We start from the raw sequence: 27,536 nt of genomic DNA, 5'->3' as shown, positions 1-27,536 counted from the left end.
TCATGTGATGCCAGTGTCGCTCAGCACTCTGCTCTGTGGCCAGGGGCTGCACACCTCACACAGTTCAAAAGAACAAAGAAGGGAAGTAGACAAAACTGCTTAATTGCCTTAATTTTAAAAAAATGTTTTAAATTAATGTAACTATTTTTGTTGTCTGGGAATATGATGCTTCATATTCCTTTTATTATCGACTCACTTCATGATGAGTGTTTCTAGAGCGAGGATTCTACCGACGGGTTAACAGCGTTTCGTCTAATTAGAAGACGTTTGGTTTGTTTCCAGTTCACTGTTTGTGGATCTTTTTAGACTACAACCACATTCAGACATGTGAAGGAGCCCATCCAGCTCTAATCCATGTTCAAACGCTTTCCCAGCGACCTGCCAGCTGCTCCCAGTGTTCCTCCCCAGCTAATGCTCATCGCCACACACTGATTTCCATCAACTGTGAGCGAAGGAGAACATTTCACAAAATGTCCCAGCATTGATTTGAGAGGAGCCCCCGGAGCGTCATAGATAGACTGCCGCTACCTTTGTCCCGTTGTTGTACATGGCCAGCATGCAGAGCATGTGCAGGGTGTGGCCACATTTGATGAATTTGCCGACGGCGTCTGGCAGGACGCTCTGGCCTCCGGCGGCGCCCGCCGTCTCATAGCCGGACGGGTTGGACAGCTGGTCCATGCAGATGATGCAGTCCTGGGGGGCCATGGAGGAACATCAAACACACGTTCATTTTGTACTCGGAGGAGACAAAAAGACGAGTTACCTCATCTGGCACACCGGCCACCACCTCCATGTAGCGCTGGATCACCTCCTCTGGTCTCTGAGCCGAGGCTGCAACAGGAAACCACAACCACAAGATCAGGAAACAGAAGAACAGAGGAGGAGAAGAAGGGAAGAGACGCAGGCGGGATGAGCCGCTCTTCCTCAGAAGAAGTTTAGAGGATGGATGGATGGATGGATGGAAGGTAGAACGATGTAATCGCAATATTCCCTCACAACATGCAAAACCGCACACTGTTCACTGGGAAAGACTGGTACAAACAGCAGGCCGAGTTAGTTACTATGTTGCCTAGCAACTATTTCTCCCGTTTGAACTTGCCTGTTCTATCCGTCCAATCACCAACTAATTTAGTTAGACTGGGATTAAGATCTTCTGGTTTCCATGGTAACCATTTTCTCTGGTTTGTGGAGTCTGACTTGGGAGAAAATAATTTGGTATTTTGATGCGATCGCAAACCGAAAAAGTGTGTGTACGCTTACCCGACAACCCTCTGAACACAAAACATCCACAACAGGCTGGAAGACGCTTCAGGCTGCATAAAAAATTACCGTTTTTACAGATAAATGCCACTAAGACTGTATTTTCTGTCCAACCGGAAACTCATTTACGGATTTGTTTCATTGCAGCAACATCGCAAGCCACTCAAGACTGGGATTAAGATCTCCCAGTTTCCACGGTAACCATTTTCTCTGATGGATTGTGGAGTTTCATTTTGAGCTTTTATGCCACACACTGAAAACTATTCAGTATTTTGATGCGATTGAAAAGCAAAAAAAACGTTTTTACTGTTTCCGTTGTTTACCTGACGACCGTCTGAACACAAAATGTGACAAAAGGTTCAATTTGGATATAAATGGAGCAGATTTTCACACAATTGCTACATAAACTATTTCCTGTCCAACTGGCAACACATTATATATGTGTTGTTTTGAAGCGACACTCTGGAGTTAGCGTCACCTGGTTGCCATGGAAACGGTTTAGACACGACACACTGGAAAATGCTTCGGGATTTTGATGATCGCAAACTGAAAACGTGCTGGCACGTTTCCCCGATGACCATCTTAAAGTGAACATGACATAAAAAACAAACAAGTTGAAATCATTAAAAACACACTCTCTCATTCCTCGCTCTGAAACATTTAGAAGACGAGAAACAGCAGCACATTAACTTTTAATGCCTTTTTGTTCTTTTCAATCGTATTTTCTTCTTGAAATTACGAAGTTGCAGACAATGAAAATGGAAGAAGCTTAACTTGTGGATGTGGTGAAGCAGAGACGAGGGGGAAACAAGCAGCCATGAAACAAAGTTCATTATACGGATGAGCAGCAAAGCAAAGCAGATCATTCAAACGGCGGCTTCGTCCGTTTGTTTTGTTTTGGTGTTTTAACTTATCTGGAGAACAAAGTGTGTTTAATTACACACCAAATCTGAGAGAAGTAAAATGCTGTTTTCTGAAGGTTCATTTCAGCTGCGGAGACTCTGGGTAGAATGTGATGTTTATTTCCAATAGAGCAGAGGGACTGCCAGTCATTCTTTATCCTGGATGTAGTTGATATGTACAAGACAAACAAACTGAAGGCTCAAGCTATTGAAATACGTTGTGATAATTATAGAACAAACAACATCTAAATGATGAAAAAGGTTGAATGGAAGTAGAACCAACTGAGTGACACTGATCATGGCTGTTTTGAGTTTGTAATTTGACACCAGGCTCATTGTATCTTGAGCTGCTGCTGTGAGAATTTCATCTACAACCAAGAAGTTCATTATTACAAAGCCATAAGAATGTCATGTCTTGGGCAAGAGAGCTGAATTATTAGTTATTCAACATAAAAATCTCCCACACAAAGTGTAAAATAACCTTTTTCAATCAAAACGCTGGCAGAAGCCATGATTAGGATTGATAGAAGGTTGAATTAAGGTTGACTGAAAGTCCACGAATCATCATTCTTAGAAATGATCTTGTGAGAAAAGCAGACGGGAGCTTGGCCAGTTTCTGAAGCTTTTACAGCAATTTGAGGCCTAAACAGGTTCAAATTGTTCGTCTGAAGTTGCTCTGATCATTGCGACTCATTTCACCCTCTTGTGGTTCAAAGTGATATGACGACAGCCGCCGCGGCGAGCTCGCTCCCTGGCTTCAGGGCCGTGCACAGGAGCGGTTATTAACTTTGTGCTGAATGGATTTGAAGCCTGAACCCGGTCATGAGAGGGTGAGTGGCGGTGAGTGGGTGAAGGGTGAGATGATCCTCAAGCCAGATGGCGTGATGGAGGGTGGAGGGCTGGTGAGGTGTAGCTACCTCTCCTGTGCTGCCTCTTTGCTCTCCTAACTGAACTGCTGCTGCTGCTGCTGCTGGGGGGCTTGCTGGGCCTGCTGGCGGGGGGGAGGAGAGGAGGAGGAAGAGAGAAAGGAGGAGGAGGAGGAGGAAGCTGCTGCTGCTGAGGAGGAAGAGGAAGAGGAGGAGGATGAAGATGCTGCTGCTGCTGAGGTGGCGGCGGCTGCTGCTGCTGAGGGAGGGGGGCGGAGGTGAAGTGCACGCCGAGTCCCACTGCTGACATCAAAATGGAGGCCATGCCTGGAGCGGGGGAGGGGGTGGGTGGGGGCGGGGGGCAGGTGAGAGCAGGTGGAGATATGCAGGAGTAGAAAGGAACAAATCAAAGGAATGAGAAATGTTGCAGCTGACGCTGGACTCCGATGCCTCCACCGACACACAACAACACACACCGGCCTTGTTCACATCACTGGTACTGTGAGTCCTGACGTCTCTGGAGTCCATCGGACTTCATCCAACTTCCACTGCTGTACTTCTCTTCCATGAATATGGGAAGTGTTGTTTTGTTGCAGTTTCACTACATATTTAAGTGCCGCCTCCTTTTTAAGTGGCTGCGTTGCTTTGAAGCTGTGAAGCACTCCGGTGGCCTGTTGAACGTTCTAAATAAACACATTTTGATTCATTCTGAACGTCGAGAGCTCCGTTATAAACAACTTCTCGTCAGAAAGGAGCTCTGAGGGGCCAAATGAGCCCATTTACCCTGGGGGCTAGTTGCCCGGAGCCACTGAAAACGCAACTTTTTGAAAAAGTAGGATCCAACTCTTTGTAGACGTCGGAAAGGCTGCTGGTCCTGGTCACCACTGCTGTAGTAACTAGTGCTTCTGCACACATCCTCCTGGACTTGCTACTTTTATTTTGACAGTCGCAGTAATAATAATCCAACTTGGTCATCTGTCCAATATAATGTCCGTGTTCTCCTGTTGTTTATGTTTAGAGCCTGTTGTTCTCTGCTGCATGTTGTTGTTTTGAAATGTTTTGAAAATGGAGCCTCAGTCAGTAAGCGTTGATGTATTTTAATCATAGCTACATTGTCGGGAGGCTTTTGAAGCTCTTGCATAGCAGCATGCAGGATTTTGTGATTTGCTGTTTCTCTGAATGATAACATGTTCTGTGTGTGTGTGTGTGTGTGTGTGTGTGTGTGTGTGTGTGTGTGTGTGTTCAGTCTCCAACAGTACATATACACCCACGTCAGGTGGACTGACATCTGATGGAGAGAAAAGCTAATAATAAATGTAGAAACAGAGAAAAGCTTGGTAGCTTAGAAAGTAAACTCAACCTGAAGTTTATTCTAAATCCACGACTAAACAACTGGGTACAGAAAATATAGCGCCGATTATCATCAAAGTTCATTAGCGAGTAATGAGCATTAAAAGTGTACGTTTGGAGATGACGGCGCTCCGGCGACCTTCCCTTCTCCGAGGATCGACTGCAGTCTCGGTTCGGTGCTTCTCTCTAATGAGGTCCTGGCCCGCCGACTCTCTCCAGCTGATTGTATTGATTCAGTCGGCTTATCGCCGCCCAGAACCAGACGAGTGGAGCGGAGTGGCTTTTAGCTTCACCACAGTCACAACCTGCACTCACACCTCACCGTTTCCAGGGAGAAGCGGATAATTAAACCTTCGCTTCAAGGTGAAAGCCAAAAACAGACAAACACGACGGCCCTGAATGCAACACCATTAAATATCAGTTGACATGGTCGCCACAGTGGGACGGTACACACCCACACCTGCCAGTTTTCACACTGGATGTACTTCCTGCTACACCTGGGAATCGAACCTGGGTTCTATAAGTCATTTTCATAATAAAAGCCACGGCAATAATGATGAGAGGGTTGTCTGTATTTCACAAAACTACAAAAAAGTTGGTTCAGTTCTCAGGAAAGACAATCCAGCACAAACTTGTGTTTTTCCACAGAGACTGAGTTGCAGTGAAAGTTGTGTTTCCGTTGGCTCTGAGCATGGTTGTTGTGGAAACTAATGTTTTGTGTTTTCATATGAAAACGGAGCCATAAGAAGCAGCGTGACTGATCCTCTGGGACGAAACCACCCCCCCCCCCCCCCCCCCCCCACACTTTAACACTGTGCTCAGTCAGTAGCCACGACATCCGGAGGGAACTAAAGACGATGAAATGCCATGAGTCTGCATCGCAGACAGTCGTGAACCCAGCACAATGAAAATGGTATGAATCTCTAATCTGTTGATCCCGTTTCCTATTTTCAATCAAACATCTTTGTCGAGCAACATTAGTTATATAGTTTTGCTCCACAGACCAAGTTCTCAAGGTCTTGGTCTTGTGTCAGGGGTTCTTGGCCACAACAAGACAGAAAATAACACTGACAACTCAAAAACTTAACATCAATTTTGACGTTCTCGTATTTCAATGTTGAATGGACAGTAATGAGCGTATGGATGTAAAATACAACAAAATAAAGCTGCGCAAAGTACGGCGGTAACCAAACTAACCAGCCGGACCAGTCGGGCTGAAGCACCAACTTGCAGCGAGCCTGACGTCTTTTAAGGACACTGACTTACGACTGGAATAGTATACACTGTCTCTTTCAATATAGGTGTTTTGATCGTACGCGAGTGGTGGTCTTGTTAGCGCTCAGCTGCCTGACAGAATGTGAATCACACGTTTATCATCCAGCTCCGACACAATCTTTCTTAAACGAGAGGAAAACTGCTGATAAAAACAAGCGGTGACAGAAGATTGTGTTCGTCTGTGAAGGGAAACCGTGTTGTTCTAAACAGGCCGACACAATGCTGGAGGAGCCGTTAAAAACAGGAGAGACGGAGGTCAGAGGTCAGCGACCTGTTTACCTGCCAGGGCCGAGCTCACGCTGGTGGATCCGTTCAGCTGCACGGAGATGGAAGGAACACTGCAAGAGACCAGAGACAGACGCTCAGCAAACAGAAGGAAGCACAGACACGTTTCTGTTTTTAACCCGTTTCATGACGCGAGTGAAGCCAAACAATGACGGACTACCGTCTTCTCTAAACCCCTGCTGACCTCTCAGTGAGGCGGCACTGCAGTTTGAGAACAACTGCCCTCAACCACACAGCGATACTTTGACTTCCTGTGTTTCATGAACTTTACAAGTAATGATATGGCCAGAGATGTTAAAAACTGCTGGAATGATTTACAGTCAAATGAAAAGTTCACTCAGCTATTTGAACACGACATTTAACTGCGATGACCCAGACCTGAGTTTAGCCTGACAGATAGCGGTGGGAATTTCAATGGGAGGAAGTGGTGGTGAGGCGGCTGCGAGGCCCTGTGGGGATCAGCTGACAGGCAGCAGGAAGCAGCAGACTGGCGGCTCTGCTCTGGAACAGGACGAGCTCAGAACACCACACTGCTGGTGAGCAGGCCGTCATGAGACCTCATTTTGCTGGACGATAAACTGTCCCACAAATTATTGCGATAAACGATCATATTGCCGTTTTGATACATTTTTTCCACTTACATAATAATAATAATGGTATAATAACGCAAGTACGTTTACCTTGACCTTTTTAAAGCTAAATAAACTTTTATTTCTTACAAATATTTAAAATTGGAATTGTATTATGAAAGACATTGTAAATATCTAAAATAAATAATCAAAACAACCAAAAACAATAAATAAAGTATGAAGTCTCTGTAAACAAAATTGCACTTCAATATATATTAAACATTGGGCTCAGACATTAAGATAGTCAACAGGCAAAACTGCCAATCCAGTGAGGACCTTTGTAAACAAAAAGTACCTGAATAAAAAAAAACACATACAACTAAAAACCAATATATAAAATAGACCCTGTTGCTGATAAGAAAAAAATAAACTGTTATATCTTTATAAAACCTCAGAATCACTTTATTAATTCGTGGAGAAATTCCTCATCAATGCAGCACAAACTGCATTTTTTTCCAGCTCTAACACATGACAAGTGATTGGGACTATTTTCAGTGAGTTTAGGGTGGAGGAGGAGTGAGTCTCCTGCTGCCGTGGCGGAGCCGCTGTTCTTTGTTTTGATATCAGAGCCGTTGTCCTCGGCGAGCTGGTGTTTTAAACCGCTGACTTCTAGCGACAGAGCGCCTCCTGCTGGACGAGGCTTTGCAAACATCCACGTTGATGCTTTGCGGAGCTTTGAGGTTCAAATACGTCCAAACAGCGACATGTTGTCATGAAAAGTTAGGTAGCTGCAGTGCTACTTCCCTAGCCTCCTTGCTGGCTGCAAACTGTGGAACCGATTTCCTGATGTGAAATAAACAACAAATCCAGACATGAGACCAGTTTTAAGAGGATATTAACCGGACCAAGGGCATTTTTATCGGTAATGACTGCTCTCCTCCTCACGGGGCTCTCATGCTGCACTCCAGGTGCACCAGATGCCCCGCCTCCTCACACAAGAGTGAGTGACGGAGGGTTCACTCCTCGTTACGCTCAGGGACCCAGAGGAGTCAGTCGAGACGGATGCAGCCAAGTTCACTCATTATCCAGTGTCTTCAGTAAATGAAAAATTATCAACCCTGGCAAACTTATCGAGCTCATTTTTTATGATCATGCAATCAATTGATTTATTGATCACTGCTACAGGCCTGCTTGTGAGCGGGGTGCAGGTCGGATCAGTTTTCTGGACCGTTACGGAGGTTCGGGACGCTCAGAGTTCACTGAGCGAAACTCAATGTGGAGAAACAAGAGAAAGTTCCTACGATAAAGAGAAGTGTGGTCAGAGATGAGAGGAACAGGAAGTGAGCTGTTTTACCAGACTGGCCAGTGTGGAGACGGAGAGGAAGGATGAGATTGAGAGAGAGGACAAGACAGGAACATTTTTTTAAATGACATGGACAAGATGGAAAGTGAAAAGAGTGCATGACCAAAGCCCTGAGGAGCTCCACGTGACACGCAGGTGTTCTGTAGAGTGGATGACAGCTAAAGGGTTCACTCTTCAGAAATCTCATACCAACCTCAACCCGTTGGCACTGGTGGAGTTGCTCAGCAGGGGGGCAGGAAGTTGACTCCTGGGAGCCGGCGGGGGCCAGGGGCTTCCCCAGGACATCCCTCCCACAGAGAGGGGTCTCCTCGGGTATGGCGAGTACACGGAAGCTGGGTGAGCGACCCGCACGGCGCCCTGCAGGCTGGGCCGGTTCAGACTCCCCGAGGAGAAGGAGTGCCGGGACCGGCTGGGCATGGGCCCCGTGCTGCTGTGGCTCAGGCACTGCTGGCAGGAGCAGGCGGGGCCCGACTGGGCCGACGGGATGGCCGGGGGGCCGGCGGAGGCCAGCGGGTAGGGGAGGTTGCACTGCCGGCGCACCAGCCGCCGGTAGCCCGTGGCCTTGTTGACCTGGGCCAGAGACGTCAGGTCCACTATGTAATTGTAGCCGTGTGGGCCCAAGTCCGCGGTGCCCTGCCGGGCCTGGTAACTGTGCTCCAGAAGGATGGAGGTCCGAGTCTCGTACGGAGTCCACCCCCCTTCGTCGTTCTGCCACTCCCAGTAAACTCCACTGCCGAGGCCCGAGGACTGGGCGAAGAGCGAGCGACGCACTGACCGCGTCTTCCCTGGAAACAGAAGGTGGCTTCAGTCAACACAGAGGACCAGAACCACTAGAATTCTTATTATTATTATATTATTGTTGTTGAGCGCCAGGTTTGCAGTGCTTTATGGGTTGATATTCTTCATTTCACCAAGTCCAGTTGTTCAGATGGAAATCACACATTTTAAAATCTCATAAGAGACTCACAAAGCTGCTGTCTTGTCAATAAGCGACTCCAAATGCAGGAAGAGTTTATCAACATTTTCTTTCTCACCACACTCGGGACTTAAAACCATGTGATCAAAAAACCTTTTCAACCAGATGCATTGCTGGACGATTGACCATTTGCAGCGTGCACAGAGGAGCCTCCTGTCCCAACTGCATTTGTAAAATGATACTAAACGCGAGTCGTGAAAAAATATAATACCTGGATAACAACTTGAAGAGAAACCTTTAATGGTCGACTGAAGGAATTTGAAATCCTTTGATCTGTGAGAGTTATTATTGAAAAGGTATGGAGGAGTACGTTTGGTTTACAATGTTTCAGCACTAATTGAGCAATAAACACATTTTGTAGCTCTTTTCTCATCAATAAAGCTGGACTTGGTTGATTTGTAAACATACAACCCATTTCAAGAGATCACTTGTGCTTCAACAGAAAGATATTTGAAAAAAAAGTCATGAATTTGAGGATAATTCTTCAACATTATGAATGTTCATCACGGCTGAATGATATTAGTTAAACATGCATTGATGTCAAGTTTTATGGCGTAGCGGTCGGCGCTCACGACTCTGTGATAAAGTTGTGGGTTCAAATCCCAGTTGATCCTTTCTGTGTTGAGTTTGCGTGGGTTTCCTCCAGGTCCTCCCGGAGTGCCGCGCTGTGTGGCTGCCTACCAATAGGTCCGATTGTAACCTGATGCTACCCCACCTCCTTTGTGTGTCTGCAGTTCTCAGCTTTTCTTGATTTTTGTGCTTCTGACTTCTCGCTGGTTGCCAGGTAGAAATAATGAATGATTCATTTTCAACAGTCTACTGCAGTGGAACTCGATCTTAATGACGGGCAAAACCTGAATGCACTGCACAGGTCAACATATCATTAATCGTACTTCAGTAAGTCTCTTTATATGTACAGTGCAGATGTTAATATGGTGATTTTACATTTGCAAAACATCTTTCCGTCCGAATGCTAATCCTATAAATGTACAATATTTTGTGAGAAGAGTGGAAAGTGTAAATAAACCTGTTGTAGTCGTATGTCATTTATATGTATTTGTGATGCAACGACCTGCTCCTTTTCTACTCTTATTCCCTTGTGTGTCCGTTTCCATGACAACAGTGCTCCGACTAACTGAAAACGGCACTTTTTGAAAATAGCTCCAAGGTGGAACTTACCATGGAAACAGGGGGAAGATGCAACTTTTTAGAAAAGCTGCTACAACACAAGCACATGAAAACCATAGCAAATACTTCCCCTGCACATGTAGAGAGACTAGAACAGTGGTGGCCTAGTGGCTAGAGAGGCAGGGTTTGATCCCCACAGTGGACAGGACTCAGAGCAAAGAGCCTGGACCTGGACCTGCTCGTCAGAGCGAAGCCACCCATGCATCAATTCAGTAATGTAATTTCCCAAAGGGGGTTAATCAAGTATGATTCATTTAGTTTAATAACAACAATGTTCCCTCACTCATGACTCCCAGTCTATATTCTCCGGGGACTTGCTAGTTTTATTTCAAACTACGTAATAACAATCCAACTTGGTGGTCTGTCCAGTAGAATGTCCGTGTTCTCCCGTTGTTAATGTTTAGAGCCTGTTGTTCTCTGTTGTAGGTGTGTGTGATTTCATTACAAACAAAAACGGCACCTACTCTGGCCCGACATGAAAATGACATCGTTTTCAGCATTTCTGCCATTGCAGACATGGCATCATTTTCAAATCATTGCCGTGTGAATGAGAAAGTCTTCTGAAACCAAAATACAAAATCGATGGATTTTCACTTGAAAGGTTGTCGTGTAAATGTGGAATTAGGTGGTTGGTGGTTTAGCAGATGGTGGAGGTGTTCTATAACTCACTGCAATGTTTTCATCCTACACACTTTCTTTTGTATTCTTTTTTAAAGGTAGCTTCGGTCCCTTTTGATGTCTTTGTTTGGATTTAACAGTTTCATTGGAAGACAGCTTGGACCTTTACGTTGCATCTCATTCTTGTGGTGTCGTTAAGCTGATTCAGCTCAGTTTCAAAGGCAATGATGGTATATAACCTCTTAAGCAGAAGAATTATTTTAGCTTAAAGTTGAAAGTGTTTGATCACAGCACAGGTTTGGTCTCAATGTTTCTTTTTCTCCAAACGTGGGTCAGTCTGACTACAAAAGATAACATATCGAGTGTTATTGTAAGAATCATAATATTACAACACATGAGTGACTTTGATCCGAGTCCCCATAGATGTAATACAGATAATGCAATGTTGATGTTTCGTAGGTATGTGATGGAAGTCTGGCCTGCGCTGATGTAAACATCAGTGGAAGCTAAACGGCTTAGCATCGAAGCTAACAGGCCTCATTCATCCTCGGTGTTGATTATTCTACGGTTCGCCGTTCATGTGGCCGGTTCGTTCACCTGTGTCCTGTCGGAACTGCTTGAGGCTCGGGATGTCGATGAGGTACGGCGACAGGCTGGGGTCTGATTGTCCGAGGCAGATGCTCGTGGAGCCGGATCCCGCTCCTCCTCGCTGTCCCCGCGGGGACAGACACCGCTCGATGTGGGCGCTCACCTGGCCGCTGTACGGCCGCCAGTAGCCCAGGTCGTCCTGCCATTCCCACACAGCTATCATGGGCTGGGCTTGGCCCACGGACCCGGACGGCGTGGCCGACACGGAGGGCCCGTTTCTGGAGCCGTTGACCCGGGCGCAGGAGCCCGACACAATCGCCATAATTCGCCGATTAGCCGAGGCGAACAACGGCTCGGGTTTATCTGGTCGACGGAGTGCGGCTACGACGGAGACAAAGTCTGCATTTTGAATGTGTTAACACGCCTTGTCGGAAGCTGCCGGGTGGAGATCAGTTGGAAAGCAGCCTAGAAGAACATTTCGCTGCATGTTGACAAATGTGAAACGTTTTAAAGCCGTTCGAAGAGAAATTTTCAGCTTTGTAGTGGAGAATCTTCCTCCTGAGCCGCTGCCTTCAGGGACCGTGGGAAATAACAGCTCTGGACAATAACAGTGGAAATAGTCTTCTTCGTGTTGCGTTCCAATGATGTCAGGCGCACTCTAGCCCCACCTGCCGTTACAGACAGAAAAACCACTGCCGCAGACGAATGGAGAAAAGCCACTGCTCCAGAAGGAAAAAGATGTGCGATGCTCAAAAATGATGCGCTAAAGACGAAACCCCATGTTACAGACACAAAAATCCCTGCCACAGACACAAAAAACACTGCGAAAGACACAAAACAAAACAAAAAAGCACTCCTACAGACAAAAGGCCTTGTTTACAAACACAAAAAACACTGCTTCAGACCCAATAATCCTGCTCCAGACATAAATGGGGGTGGCTTGGAGCAGTTGGTAGTGCAGTCGTCTATCAATCAGAATGTTGCAGGTTTGATTCCCATCTCTGTCTGCCTACATGCTGAAGTGTCCTTGGGCAAGACACTGAGCCTCAAACTGCCTGGGCGAATGCAGTGAGAGAGTGAGATGTTGGTGGTGGTCAGGATTGGGTTGTATCGGATTACATGTAACTGCGTTATGTTATTCAGATACAAAAAATTTAACTGTAACCCCTTACAGTACATAAGAAAATGTGTGATCTCGTTACAGGTATATTGGATAAAAACTGGGATTACTGAGCAGGATTACAATAGAAAATCAGATGGAATAAACTAGAACTGTAGCTGTCACATGTGTCGTCCACTGGCATTGCGACACTTACTGACGCTTTCAGGCTGGCCGGCACTGACTGGTTGCCATGGATACTGCAGCCCGCTGCTCTCATCACTATGTTTTAAAGTGGGAGGAGCCTCTTCACCTCTGTACAATGCTAATGACGCCTCCCAGCAGTGAAAGTGAACCTGCTGACTTTACTGAAACACACCTGGACTCTGTCAACTAGTTTTATTAGCTCATAACCTGCCAGTAACCTGCCAATACCAACTAGTTTTATTAGCTCATAACCTGTCAGTAACCTGTCCATACCAACTAGTTTTATGAGCTCATAACCTGTCAGTAACCTGCCAATACCAACTAGTTTTATTAGCTCAAAACCTGTCAGTAACCTGCCAATACCAACTAGTTTTATTAGCTCATAACCTGTCAGTAACCTGTCAATACCAACTAGTTTTATTAGTTCATAACCTGCCAGTAACCTGCCAATACCAACTAGTTTTATTAGCTCATAACCTGCCAGTAACCTGCCAATATCAACTAGTTTTATTAGCTCATAACCTGTCAGTAACCTGCCAATACCAACTAGTTTTATTAGCTCATAACCTGTCAGTAACCTGCCAATACCAACTAGTTTTATTAGCTCATAACCTGCCAGTAACCTGCCAATACCAACTAGTTTTATTAGCTCATAACCTGCCAGTAACCTGTCAATACCAACTAGTTTTATTAGCTCATAACCTGCCAGTAACCTGTCAATACCAACTAGTTTTATTAGCTCATAACCTGCCAGTAACCTGTCTATACCAACTAGTTTTATTAGTTCATAACCTGTCAGTAATCTGTCAATACCAACTAGTTCTATTAGTTCATAACCTGTCAGTAACCTGCCTATACCAGCTAGTTTTATTAGTTCATAACCTGTCAGTAACCTGTCTATACCAGTACTGGTGCTGATGGTAGGAAGACATTCTCAATACGATTAACTGGGGCGACATACGTTTTTTTTCTGTTTTTTTTAAGTCTGCTCGTTGACTGAGTAGCGGGTTGTTCAGTTATTATCAATCAGTGATTCATGCTGCCAGATACAGCCTCTCATCAAACATTCATATTTAGTGTGGGAAAAAACAACATTAAAACCAACGAGAGAGAGAGAGAGAGAGAGAGAGAGAGAGAGAGAGAGAGAGAGAGAGAGAGAGAGAGAGAGAGCGAGAGAGAGAGAGAGAGAGAGAGAGAGAGAGAGAGAGAGAGAGAGAAAAGGAGTTTTGGAAAAGATGGGCACATTGTCTTGAATAGAAATTGAAAGCTTTATTTGTATTGTGGTTTTGATTCTTTAAAAAAAGAAAATCAGTGTTCGACACCTGATTGGTTACTGAGTTTTGATAGTTCAAAACTTGTTCAGTGTAATTAGTGTATAAGACGTGTCACTACACTGAGCAGATGACACATTCTATTCTTTCTTGTCTTTATTTTTTATGTTTGCTGATGAAGTAACCCAATAGTAACTAAAAGTACTATAGTATATTAGTTATTATTTTAGTACTTAGAGTAAGCTACTGATTCAGTTTTTTGACAGGTAGATTGTAATTGTAAAGGATTACAGTTGTCATATAACCTTCCAACCCTGGTGGTGGTCGGAGGGGCTGACGGCACAGATTGGCAGCCTCGCTCCCATCAGTCTGACCCAGAGCCGCTGTGGATACCTACACAGTGTACCACCATGGAGTCAATGGATAATGTAACTGTAAAGCCTCCTTGAGGTGAGTATCAAGAATAGTGCTATATAAAACCCAGGGAATATTATTTTTAAAAAAACAACAAAAGATGAAAAATGTGTTGCAGACACACAACACACTGCTACAGACCTCATAATCCAGCTCCAAACACCCAAACCCCACTGCTACAGGCAAAACAGACCAGCAAAACCTGACACCTTAACTGCATATGGGATCAGTGTCACTGTGATCAAAGGACTGAGCACACTAGCTACTGGCGGGGCAGTGATGCCAGTAACGTGTTACTCTCATATAACCACTTTTTAAAGTAATAATAATAATGCATTGGTTTTATATAGCACTTTCCTAGACACTCAAAGACACTTTACATTGCATTGTTTATTCATTGCATACTCTATGGTGGTAAACCACAGCTGCCCTGGGGCAGACTGACCGAAGCGAGGCTGACATTTTGTGCCATCGGTCCCTCCAATCACTCACTCTCACACTGCATTCACTCAGGCAGTTCAGGGTTCAGTGTCTTGCCCAAGGACACTTCAGCATGTGGGCAGGTAGAGATGAGAATATAACCTGCAACCTTCTGATTGGGAGACAACCGCTCTACCAACCAGTCATCAGATTAAAGTTACATCACTGTTGTAGTGTGTCGCAGGACGTTGTAAATCAGGGGTCTCAAACTCCGGTCCTCGAGGGCCACAGCCCTGCACGTTCTCCATGTGTCCCTGCTTCCACACAGCTGATTGCAATGAGCAGCTCGTTATCTGGCTTTGTGCTGAAGGTGGTGATGAAGCATCAGGACATTGAGGGGAGGGAGACGTGGAAAACATCCAGGGCTGCGGCCCTCCAGGATCTGAGATTGAGACCCCTGTTGTAAAGGAATAAGAGTAAAGCAGCTTAATTACTGAACAGAACCAGGTGTTGCTTCCTTTTCATCACACACACACACACACACACACACACACACACACACACACACACACACACACACACACACACACACACACACACACACGTAGGTAGGGTGCGTCTTAATAGTCCCTCCTATCTCCTTTCTTGTCCACTTTTCCTTAACTGTGAAGTGTTTAAGTGGTGGCCATGCTAAGGAGCATTGCAATTGTCCCTAAGCTAAGGAAAGGAGGCTCAATGCTTCCTTTAGAGCCTCCTTTAGCTTAGGAAACACTGATGCATTCTTTACCAAAGGCGAGCAGATCACGCTGACCCACAATTCCTTGCAGCAACATTTAAAGGGCCGGCTCATCGGCGCGTTCAGGGAAACTCACAATGACTGATCATGCGGATCATTTAAGTTACTAATGCAATAATATGTCTTGAACAACTTGAAATCATCTAAAACCCAGCTCATGAATGTTATACCAATGTTGTAAAACAAACAGAGAAAAGTAAACTTTTGTGCAGCCTATTCTCAGTTTGGCAGCTGTTTCACTTTAGTTCCTGGTAGCCTGGCAGCCTCTTTTCCTTTGATTCCCATTCAAACCTTGTGATATTTGAGATTCTTGATGAAGAACTGGACATTTAATGGAGTGTCCTAATTTTTTCACATGAATGTACATCGTCTTCATGAATAATAATAATAATAATAATCTTTATTTCTATAGCACTTTTTATACATTAAGCAACACAAAGTGCTTCCACAAAAATTAAAAACAGTGCAAAGATAAAATAGATGAATAAAAAGCAGGTGAAACACACACGCACACATGCAGACACACATCATAGGTGAAGACATGCCGAGTGATATGGAGACATGGCAGGACACCGAGGACTAAGGTGAGGAAAGGGACATATTTGGGCCGTCCACACTGGGGGCGGCACAACTTCCGACCACAGGGGGCGCCGCCCCACAGATCCCCCCCCAACCGGGCAGACAAGCCAATCCCACCGCATACGCGGGGGACCTGCCAGGGGCCCGGGCAGGGAAACCCATGGGACGGCTCCACCAGCGGCAAAAACCGGCCACCACCAGTGTAGCGCCCCCTAGAGGAACCACTGGAGATAAAAAAGAAAATTAGATAATTATCTGAAATAAATAAATAGAAGTAGATAAATACATTGATCAAATACATAACTATATACACACATACATGTATAAAATCAGTTAAAAGCCTGATTAAAAAGGTGAGTTTTTAACCCTTTTTTAAAAACCTCAATGGACTCTGCAGCCCTGAGGTTCCCCGGCAGGCTGTTCCACAAACGGGGGCCATAGGAGCTGAACGCAGCCTCCCCGTGAGTCTTGGTCCTCGTTTGAGGGACAATTAAAAGGCCGGTGCCGGAGGACCTCAGGGCCCACGAGGGTTGATATGATAAAAGTAGTTCGGATAAATAAGAGGGTGCAAAACCATTAAGACACTTAAAAACTAGTAAAAGAACCTTAAAATCGATCCTGAAGCGAACGGGGAGCCAATGCAGCGATTTTAAAATAGGCGTGATGTGGGCCCGCCCTCTGGTCCTTGTCAGCACTCGTGCGGCAGAGTTTTGTAGGAGTTGTAGTGGTGCTAAAGTTTTCTTGGGGAGACCAGAGAGCAGGGCGTTACAATAGTCAATTCGACAAGAGATAAAAGCATTAGCACCTCCACGTTTGCCTGAGAGAGAAATGGGCGGACTCTGGCTATATTCTTCAGATGATAAAAACCAGTCTTTGTGACATTTTTGATGTGTGAGATAAAATTAAGCTCAGAGTCAAAAGTTACGCCCAGGTTCTTTATAAATGAAGATGAGTTAAAATCTAGCAGTTTTGGTAAAAGTTTCTCTCTCTGGTGTTCAGGACCTACAACTAAAATCTCTGTTTTGTCCTGGTTGAGCTGAAGGAAATTTGCTGCCATCCATGACTTGATATCTAAAATACAGTTAAAAAGGGCATCAATCGGCCTTGTGTCATCAGGAGACACGGCCACATACAGCTGTGTGTCGTCAGCATAGCTGTGGAAGCTGACACCGTGTCTCCTGATGACATCCCCTAGTGGCAGCATATATAAATTAAAAAGGATTGGGCCTAAGATCGACCCCTGGGGAACCCCATAGTGGATTTCATGGGTACCTGAGGAACGTGTATCCAAACTTACAAAGAAGCGTCGATCTGTGAGATAAGAACTGAACCAATTAAAAACATTACCAGAGATGCCGACCAGATTTCTAAGTCTGTCAAGTAAAATACAATGATCAATAGTGTCGAAAGCAGCGCTAAGATCCAATAAAATCAAGACTGTGAGTTGTTGGGAGTCTTGATTGTGCCTGATGTCATTTAAAATCTTTAAAAGGGCCGTCTCTGTGCTGTGGTTCTTCCTAAAACCAGATTGATGCTTCTCTAAAATGTTATTAGTAAGTAAAAATGTATTTAGTTGATTAAAAACTATTTTTTCTAAAATTTTGCTAAAAAATGGTAAGTTGGATACAGGGCGATAGTTATTAAGAACCTTGGGGTCTAGACTGCTCTTCTTCACAAGGGGCCTCACCACCGCCGTTTTAAAGGCGGCGGGGAAAACACCCGTCTGAAGAGAGCAGTTGACCATGTTGAAAAGCTGTTCCTCAAAGAACCCATAAAATGACTTAAAAAGTGAGGTAGGAATCGGATCTAAAAGACAGGTTGTTGGTTTCACTTGGGAGAAAACTCGACCAAGTGTTCCTGCATCAACCAGAGCAAAACAGTCCAGTGATTCCTCTGGTGAAGAACCAGTCCAGGTGAGTTAAAAGGTACAGTTTGTAAAGGTAAAACACTGGATCTGATGTCATTTATTTTGCTTCTGAGGTGGTGGGCATAATCCTCGCAAAAGGAGGGAAAGGGGAGCGAGTTTTTATTAAAATTGGTGTTTGTTAAAAAGTCGAAGGTGGAGAAGAGGAGTTTGGAGTTATTTTTGTTGTCACTGATGAGTTTTGAGAAATATGAAAATCTTGAGTGTCTGACTGTTCTATTGTAGGCTTTGAGGTGGGCCCGGAAAATGTGATAATGAACCGTAAGTTTTGATTTTCTCCACCTCCGTTCGGCAATCCTGCAGTTTATTTTGTATTGGTGAGTTTCCCTGTTTTTCCATGGTGCTGGTGGTTTGGATTTATTAAGGATTCTTGTAGTAATTGGAGCCACCAGGTCTAGAGTTGACTTTAATTTACTGTTAAAATCGTCAACAATAAAATCACATGGAGCGGGTAAAACCTCAGCTGGGATATTCTCTAAAATCTTTATAAAATTATCAGCCACCTCAGAAGTTATGTAGCGTTTCCTCACCGTTCTGATCAGGGCCTCCTGCTGCTTAAAACTGAATGTTAATAAGAAACCTAATTCTCATAACTGTGAATACTGGTCTCAAAATGTGTGTTTTAAGAGGATGACAGTTGATTAATACAAGTTGATTAGTAGTAGTATACTATTCTCTTAAATTTCTTGGAAGAAAATATGACAGACACTGAAAAATATGTCCCGTAAATATGGCAACATTTCAAGTAAAAACCTAGTTTTTCCAAGTTTGGTTGGAAATGACAGAAATGCCAGAAACACAGCAGTTAGCAAGCTCGGCCACTAGTTGGTGCTGTTGTTTGTTTTTGTAATTAAATCACACACACACACACGCACACACACACACACACACACACACACACACACACACGCAGCAGAGAACAAAGAGCTCTAAACACCAACAACAGGAGACATTCGAGAGGACAGACCACCAAGTTGGATTGTTATTACGGTGACTGTCAAAATAAAAGTACTAAGTCCAGGAGAATATGGACTGGGAGTCATGACACCACGGAGGAAATGTTGTTCTGATTGTCTCTACTGAGCATGTGCAGAAGAACTGTTTACCAAAGAAGCAGCATTTCAGAAGAGTTGATTCCCCACCGTTTCCACGACGATGGGGTCAGAGCATTTTCGATAAGTTCCTCCTTGGAAGCCATTTTAAAAATGTTACATTTCCACAGTGGCTCCAAGCACCACTGTGGTGTCCACGGACACTCAAAACACAACACAAGCTCAGTTTTCATTTGAAAACGTCATGAAGATGAGGCACAAGACTCCTCAAGATTTCCCACTTCTCTATTATGGGTAAAAATTGGATCATTCAACTTTCACTTCATTGATCGACGATAAAAATACAAGCTGAAGATGCATTTCAGTCTGCCAGTGGAGATAAATAGATATGATACAAACAATATGCCATTTAAAATTCAGTTTTGATCAATAGTTTTAAATACACATATTGTTCAATCTGTAGAAGCTGAGAAGGTTGCATATTTCCTGGATGTTATTCTGTCACCTAATAGGGATTTTTGTTGTTGTTTTTTGTTTTTTTTACAACGTAACAGTGATCACTTTGTTCTCATCAATGCCAAGGTTTGATGAAAATTGTATTTATGCAACATTCGAGATGGCAATGAAGTGACTTTCTTGGAGGAAACTCAATCTGGGCTGTCAGGCGTATGTTCATTACATTCACATAAATGGTAATACAAGCCAGCAGCTTTGACACCGGCGTGAACATCAGAGAAATTTGTGGTCAAGTGGGATTAGTGTATTCAATTTAACCTGTAAAGTGACACATTAATCAGTAAGTAAACCCATGCCAAGTGGCCTCATTGTGAATAACACACACGCTTAAAGAAATAGGGTGTCTGAAGCTGCGATATAAAACTAACAATGTTCATTTGTGCTTTTTGCAATATAACTGGGACACGGTGCTTTCACACATAATAAGAAAAAGGACAAATCACTGCAAGAAGCCATTACTTGGTTTGAAGACTGTGAGTCAGGTGATTTAGCGTTTTGTGAAGGTCCTGCCATTAAATTGTGGCATCATAAAGGGAACACGTTAGATTTTTCCTGCTTTTATGGGACGTTTAAGCCTTGCTGTCTTTCATTTAGTTTTCAGCAGTTTTGTTGGTGACTGAATAAAATGATCAAACACAAATGACATCTGACATATTTTGTGCTTTAAGTTATCCTAAAATATTTTGGAAATGTCTCCAGGAAATCAAACCTCGTTATTGCTGAAAAACAATAGCAGAAACGATGCCTCTGCTTTCATATATCTTGCTATGAGAAGCTTTTTAACTATGTTACAAGTTGAGAGGTTACCTGATGTATCTTCAGCTTACATCTAGATTATAGAGCATCTTCCTCCTCTAACATCTAGATTATAGAGCATCTTCCTCCTCTAACACCCAGATTATAGAGCATCTTCCTCCCTTAACATCTAGATTATAGAGCATCTTCCTCCTCTAACACCCAGATTATAGAGCATCTTCGTCCTCGAACACCCAGATTATAGAGCATCTTCCTCCTCTAACACCGAGATAATAGAGCATCTTCCTCCTCTAACACCCAGATTACAGAGCATCTTCCTCCTCTAACATCAGATTATAGATCATCTTCCTCCTCTAACATCCAGATTATAGAGCATCTTCCTCCTCAAACATCCAGATTATAGAGCATCTTCCTCCTCTAACATCCACATTATAGAGCCTCTTGTTCCCAATCACTGATGTATTTTTGAGATAAACCTAATGAGTTACACAGCAGCATTATAATATATCAACTATGTGCTGATTACTTTGAGGGAAAATTAAATGAAAGCCAGTTTCTGTTCTAAATGACTGCAAAAATAACTGTACTACCAATTTTAGATAACAGGCAGATTTTGGTTGCAAGATTGTGTGAAATTCATCTTTTCTTCACAGTGTAATTATCCAATCCTCCACCCATCCTTTCACTTTTAATTCATGTCACATTTATTTGGGCTGTGCACAATCTGGCAACCCAAGAGGCATAATAAAAGCTCTATCAACCTTTTAAATAAATCCTATACTCTAATTGAAAACCCAAACAAAAAGGAGCTGGAAATGCAGCTCTCCATACCTTTACTATATGCTTCATTATCAAACTGCATGTCATGAGCCATAGAATTTATATCTCACACCTTGATGACGCTGAACAGGAGATGAATTGTGAATCATCTCCAAAATCACACAGAAGACCCCCGAGCATGAGAAGGATGCTGATGTGTTTCTCAATCCAAAGCCCACGACGCTTCCAGCACGACACGGCCAATTGATTCACCCAAGGCTGCAGCAGCTGTGTGAGCAGGCTTTTACCGTGAATGTCCCAAAAACTCATCGATTGGGTATTGGGGCTCCTGGGGGTGGCTGTCCTCCAGCCAGGCCCGGATGGGCCTTCGCTCTTCCTGGTCTTGGGGTGGGGGTGGGGGGGTTAAAGTTAGGGTTAGGGTTAAGGGGGGCTGGCCCAAGGCTCGGCGGCTGGGGCCTTATCTGTGCCACCGGGTTGGGTGGTTGTTGGTGTTTTTGTTTTTATGTTTTGTTTTGTTTTTGCTTTTGTTGTTGAGGTTGTTTCTGTTTTTTGTTTTGTTGTATTGCCTACCTGCTAATTTATACTTCTGCTTGAAAATCATGTTACTGTCTTGATAGAGCTGCTCAGGCTAGTTTAATCTAAAAAAACATGTTATTGTCTAGATAGAGCTGCTCAGGCTAGTTTAATCTAGAAAATCATGTTATTGTCTAGATAGAGCTGCTCAGGCTAGTTTAATCTAGAAAATCATGTTATTGTCTAGATAGAGCTGCTCAGGCTGGTTTAATCTAGAAAATCTTGTTATTGTCTAGATAGAGCTGCTCAGGCTAGTTTAATCTAAAAAATCATGTTATTGTGTAGATAGAGCTGCTCAGGCTAGTTTAATCTAGAAAATCATGTTATTGTCTAGATAGAGCTGCTCAGGCTAGTTTAATCTAGAAAATCATGTTATTGTCTAGATAGAGCTGCTCAGGCTAGTTTAATCTAGAAAATCATATTATTGTCTAGATAGAGCTGCTCAGGCTGGTTTAATCTCATAACAGTTGGAAAATATTTGGATCAGTGTGATAACAGTAAATAACATATGTTACACTAACAATGGTATTGTATGTTGTCCCCCACCCACCTCCGACTCTCTCTATCTCTCGTCTCAATCTTCTCTCTTCTCTCTATCTTTGAGCCCCCCCCCCCTCCCCCCTGGTCATGTATGGCAGCCATGCCAACTAGAAAGTGAGGGAAAAAAAACAAAAAAACTAATCGATTGGTCCTTGGATGATGACAAATTTAATGCAATTTGGGTGAGTACATTTTGCAAGAAATTGGTCAAATTCACACACACACACACACACACACACACACACACACACACACACACACACACACACACACACACACACATACCAGTGATGTGCGGACAGATGAGGCAGTGTCTCACCTGCCATCATGAAAAAAGAAAAAAGAAAAACATACATAAAATAAATATTAATATTTTCCACTGATTTGTGTTAAAGCTGCATTTTCAGTATGACTACACATTGTTGACATTTTATGAAGTAAAAATCACAGAGTTTGAGTATTAGTGGATGAAATCCCGGGTGAGGCAGTGGAGAGGTGAGCCTCATGTCTGACTGTGATCCAATACAAACTGGGTCACATGACGTTTCTGTTCCTCAGCATATCAACAATATGAACTTTACACTAATATTTGTTATAGAGCAGGACTCTCCACAGCCTGTGTCATGTATTTAATGCATGTGTGGGAGAATTGTTCTTGCTGATCGTAATTGAATTTTGGTCATAATCTCCATCGAAAGTTTTTTTTTTTTTTAAACAAGATAGGAGTAAGTAGAAAAAAATTAAAGTATGTGAGAACTAAACTTTTGGCCAAAAATAATTTTTTTCTTATCATTTTGATAGACAACCTTTGTTCAAATTGATTAAAGCACCAGTTTTTTTTTTCAATTTTAATAAGAGTTGAAATTGATTAAAGCACCAGACTCCCACCAGACTCCCCCATGAACTGCTACCTTATTGTGGTGGGGGAGTTTGAGCATCCGAATGACCCTCGGCGCTATGTTGTCGGGGGGTTTTATGCCCCCCAGTAGGGTCTCCCAAGGCAAACAGGTCCAAGGTGACGGGTCAGACTAAAAGCAATTCAAAACACCCCATGGATAAACATCAAAAGAGAAGAGAGACGTTGCTCAGTGAGGCGCAGCTGTGGCCCCACCCTGGAGCCAGACCCGGGGTTGGGGCTCATTTGCGAGCACCTGGTGGCCGGGTTCTTGTCCCTGGGACCCGGCCGGGCTTAGCCCGAAGGGACGACACGGGCCCCTCCTCCTCTTCCTCTTGTGAGCTCACCACCCACAGAGGCTGCCGTAGGTGTCAGTTGCAGTGTGGATTGGATGACAGTCAATGGCAGGGGCCTTGACGACCAGATCTTGGACCACAGAATCATGGAACGTGACCTTGCTGGGGGGGAAGGAGCCCGAGCTTGTAGAGTAGAGTAGAGTAGAGAGCTTTATTCCTTCCCAGGGGGAAACACAAACTTACAACAGCTCAAGGTAAAAGGTGCAGAACTTATAAAATTAAGGAATTAAAATATGTAAACATATGTAAATATCTAAACAAGAGCAAAAAAGAGCACAAAAAATAGAATTTGTAAAAATAAAAATAAAAAATGTGCGGGAGATTGAGAGATACCGTCGAGATATAGTCGGGCTCACCTCCACGCACAGCTTGGACTCTGGAACCCAGCTCCTCGACAGGGGCTGGACACTTTTCTGGAGTTGCCCATGGTGTGTCAAGAGTGTGTGGCAGAGCTGTCAACTGATCACCACCTGGTGGTGAGTTGGATGCACTGGACCAGGGGGAGGCCAGACAGACTCGGCAGGCCCAAATGTTTTATGAGAGTCTGCTGGGAACGCCTGGACAAGCCCTCTGTCTGCGCAGTTTTCAACTCCCACCTCCAGGAGAGCTTCTCATGGATCCCGGGGGAGGCTGGAGACATTGAGTCCGAGTGGACCATGTTCTCCACTTTCTTGTCGAAGCTGCTGCTCGGAGCTGTGGCCGCAGGGTCTCTGGCACCAGTCCCGACGGCAACCCCAGAACCCGGTGGTGGAAACCGGATTCCGTCAAGCTGAAGAAGGAGTCCTATCAGGCCTTGTTAGCTCATAGGACTCCCGAGGCAGCTGACAGGTACTCACAGGCCAAGCAAACCACAGCCCGGGCTGTGGTGGAGGCAAAAACTCAGGTCTGGGAGGAGTTTGGAGAGGCCATGGAGGAAGACGGAGGAAATTCTGGCAAACCGTCCGGCACCTCAGGAGGGGGAAGCAGTTCTCCACCAACACTGTTTACAGTGGAAGTGGGGAGCTGTTGACCTCAACTGGGGATACCGTCGAGCAGTGGAAGGAATACTTCGAGGACCTCCTCAACCCCACCACCACGTCTTCCATTGAGGAAGCAGAGGCTGGGTTCTCAGAGGTGGACTCGTCCATTTCCCAAGCGGAAGTCACCGAGGTTGTTGCAAAGCTCCTCGGTGGCAAGGCACCGGGAGTGGATGAGATTCACCCTGCAGAGTTCCTTAAGTCTCTGGATGTGCAGGGACTGTCGTGGCTGACTCGTCTCTGCAACATCGCGTGGCTGGCGGGGACAGTACCTCTGGACTGGCAGACCGGGGTGGTGGTCCCTCTCTTCAAGAAGGGGGATCGGAGGGTGTGTTCCAACTACAGAGGGATCACACTCCTCAGCCTCCCCGGGAAAGTCTATTCCAGGGTACTGGAGAAGAGGATCCGGCCGTTAGTCGAACCTTGGATCCAAGTGGAATAATGCGGTTTTCGTCCTCGAACACTGGACCAGCTCTATACCCTCCACCAGGTGCTCGAGGGTTCGTGGGAGTTCGGCCAACCAGTCCATGTGTTTTGTGGATCTGGAGAAGGTGTTCGACCGCATCCCCCGAGATGTCCTGTGGGGGGTGCTCCAGGAGTATGGAGTCCGGGGTCCTCCTTGTATTCCCGGAGCAGGAGTCTGGTTCACATTGCCGGCAGTAAGTCGGACCTGTTCCCAGTGCACGTTGGCCTCTGGCAGGGCTGCCCTTTGTCACCGGTTCTCCACTTGGGACAAGGGCACTCCACCGACCTGGAGGGGGCAAGACACCTTTTTCTGGTCGAGAACCATGGCCTCGGATTCAGAGGTGCTGATCCTCATCCCAGCTGCTTCACACTCGGCTGCGAACCGTGTCAGTGCACGCTGAAGCTCCAGGCTTGATGGAGCCAACGGAACTACATCATCTGCAAAAAGCAGAGATGAGATCCTGTGGTCCCCAAGCTGGACCCCCTCCGGCCCCCGGCTGTGCCTAGAGATTCTGTCCATGTTTGTGATGATCAGAACCGGTGACAAAGGACACCCCTGCTGGAGGCCAACGTGCACTGGGAACAGGTCCGACTTACTGCCGGCAATGCGAACCAGACTCCTGCTCCGGGAATACAAAGACCGAACAGCCCTCAACAAGGGACCCCGGACTCCGTACTCCCGGAGCACCCCCCACAGGACATCTTGGGGGACGCGGTCGAACGCCTTCTCCAGATCCACAAAACACATGTGGACTGGTTGGGCGAACTCCCACGAACCCTCAAGCACCTGGTGGAGGGTATAGAGCTGGTCCAGTGTTCCACGACCAGGACGAAAACCGCATTGTTCCTCTTGAATCCGAGGTTCGACTAACGGCCGGACCCTCCTCTCCAGTACCCTGGAATAGACTTTCCCGGGGAGGCTGAGGAGTGTGATCCCTCTGTAGTTGGAACACACCCTCCAATCCCCCGTCTTGAAGAGGGGGACCACCACCCCGGTCTGCCAGTCCAGAGGTACTGTCCCCGCCTGCCACGCGATGTTGCAGAGACGAGTCAGCCATGACAGTCCCTGCACATCCAGAGACTTAAGGAACTCTGGGCGAATCTCATCCACTCCCGGTGCCTTGCCACCGAGGAGCTTCACAACAACCTCGGTGACTTCAGCTTGGGAAATGGACAAGTCCACCTCTGAGAACCCAGCCTCTGCTTCCTCAATGGAAGACGTGGTGGTGGGATTGAGGAGGTCCTCGAAGTATTCCTTCCACTGCCCAACAATGTCCCCAGTTGAGGTCAACAGCTCCCCACTTCCACTGTAAACAGTGTTGGTGGAGAACTGCTTCCCCCGCCTGAGGCGCCGGACGGTTTGCCAGAATTTCCTCGAGGCCGACCGAAAGTCCTCCTCCATGGCCTCTCCGAACTCCTCCCAGACCCGAGTTTTTGCCTCCACCACAGCCCGGGCTGCAGCTCGCTTGGCCTGCCGGTACCTGTCGATTGCCTCGGGAGTCCTATGAGCTAACAGTGCCTGATAGGACTCCTTCTTCAGCTTGACGGCATCCCTTACTTCCGGTTTCCACCACCGGGTTCGGGGATTGCCGCCACGACAGGCGCCAGAGACCCTGCGGCCACAGCTCCGAGCAGCGGCTTCGACAATGGAAGTGGAGAACATGGTCCACTCGGACTCAATGTCTCCAACCTCCCTCGGGATCTGTGAGAAGCTCTCCTGGAGGTGGGAGTTGAAGACTGCGTGGACGGAGGGCTCGGCCAGATGTTCCCAGCAGACCCTCACAACACGTTTGGGCCTGCCGAGTCTATCCTCCTCCCGGTCCAGCGCATCCAACTCACCACCAGGTGGTGATCAGTTGACAGCTCTGCCCCTCTCTTTACCCGAGTGACCAAGACACGCGGCCCGAGATCAGATGACACGACCACAAAGTCTATCATTGACCTCCGGCCTAGGGTGTCCTGGTGCCACGTGCACTTATGGACCCCCCTGTGCTTGAACATGGTGTTCGTTATGGACAAACTGTGACTGGCACAGAAGTCCAATAACAGAACACCACTCGGGTTCAGATCGGGGAGGCCGTTCCTCCCAATCACCCCCTTCCAAGTCTCGCTGTCATTGCCCACGTGGGCGTTGAAGTCCCCCAGTAGAACAATGGAGTCCCCAGTTGGGGCACTATCCAGCACCCCTCCCAGGGACTCCAAGAAGGTTGGGTACTCTGAGCTGCTGTTCGGTGCATAGGCCGAGACAACAGTCAGAGACCTGTCTCCTACTTGTAGGCGTAGGGACGCAACCCTCTCGTTCACCGGGGTGAACTCCAACACATGGCGGCTGAGCTGTGGGGCAATAAGCAAGCCCACTCCAGCCCGCCGCCTTACACCGCGGGCAACTCCAGAGAAGTGGAGTATCCAGCCCCTGTGGAGGAGCTGGGTTCCAGAGTCCAAGCTGTGAGTGGAGGTGAGCCCGACTATATCTAGACGGTATCTCTCAACCTCCCTCACAAGCTCGGGCTCCTTCCCCCCCAGCGAGGTCACATTCCATGTCCCAAAAGCCAGAGTCCGTGTCCAGGGATCGGGTCGTCGAGGCCTCTGCCGTCGACTGCCACCCAATCCACATTGCACCCGACCCCTACGGCAGCC

The 27,536-nt window shown here is 45.8% G+C and overlaps 1 protein-coding gene across 2 annotated transcripts in view; it reads right to left on the bottom strand.

Annotated features, from left to right (window-relative positions):
* Window positions 1–11,810, bottom strand: part of dtx2 (deltex 2, E3 ubiquitin ligase) — a 14,495-nt gene extending 2,685 nt beyond the window's left edge. The window contains exons 1-6 of one of the 2 annotated variants that reach the window (XM_080508344.1): window positions 11,250–11,810; window positions 8,064–8,655; window positions 5,933–5,991; window positions 3,080–3,355; window positions 764–831; window positions 529–693 (exon numbers count right to left, since the gene is read on the bottom strand). In XM_080508344.1, coding sequence (XP_080364470.1) covers window positions 529–693; window positions 764–831; window positions 3,080–3,355; window positions 5,933–5,991; window positions 8,064–8,655; window positions 11,250–11,562 — 1,473 coding nt within the window. In that variant the 5' untranslated portion in view covers window positions 11,563–11,810. The remainder of the gene's footprint in view (window positions 1–528; window positions 694–763; window positions 832–3,079; window positions 3,356–5,932; window positions 5,992–8,063; window positions 8,656–11,249) is intronic. The other variant, XM_080508345.1, reaches the window with a different exon arrangement.
* Window positions 11,811–27,536: the final 15,726 nt, after the last annotated feature.

The sequence above is a fragment of the Blennius ocellaris genome, assembly GCF_963422515.1.
Source record: "Blennius ocellaris genome assembly, chromosome: 14".
Lineage (NCBI taxonomy): Eukaryota > Metazoa > Chordata > Actinopteri > Blenniiformes > Blenniidae > Blennius > Blennius ocellaris.
This window is presented reverse-complemented; position numbering and strand designations above follow the sequence as displayed.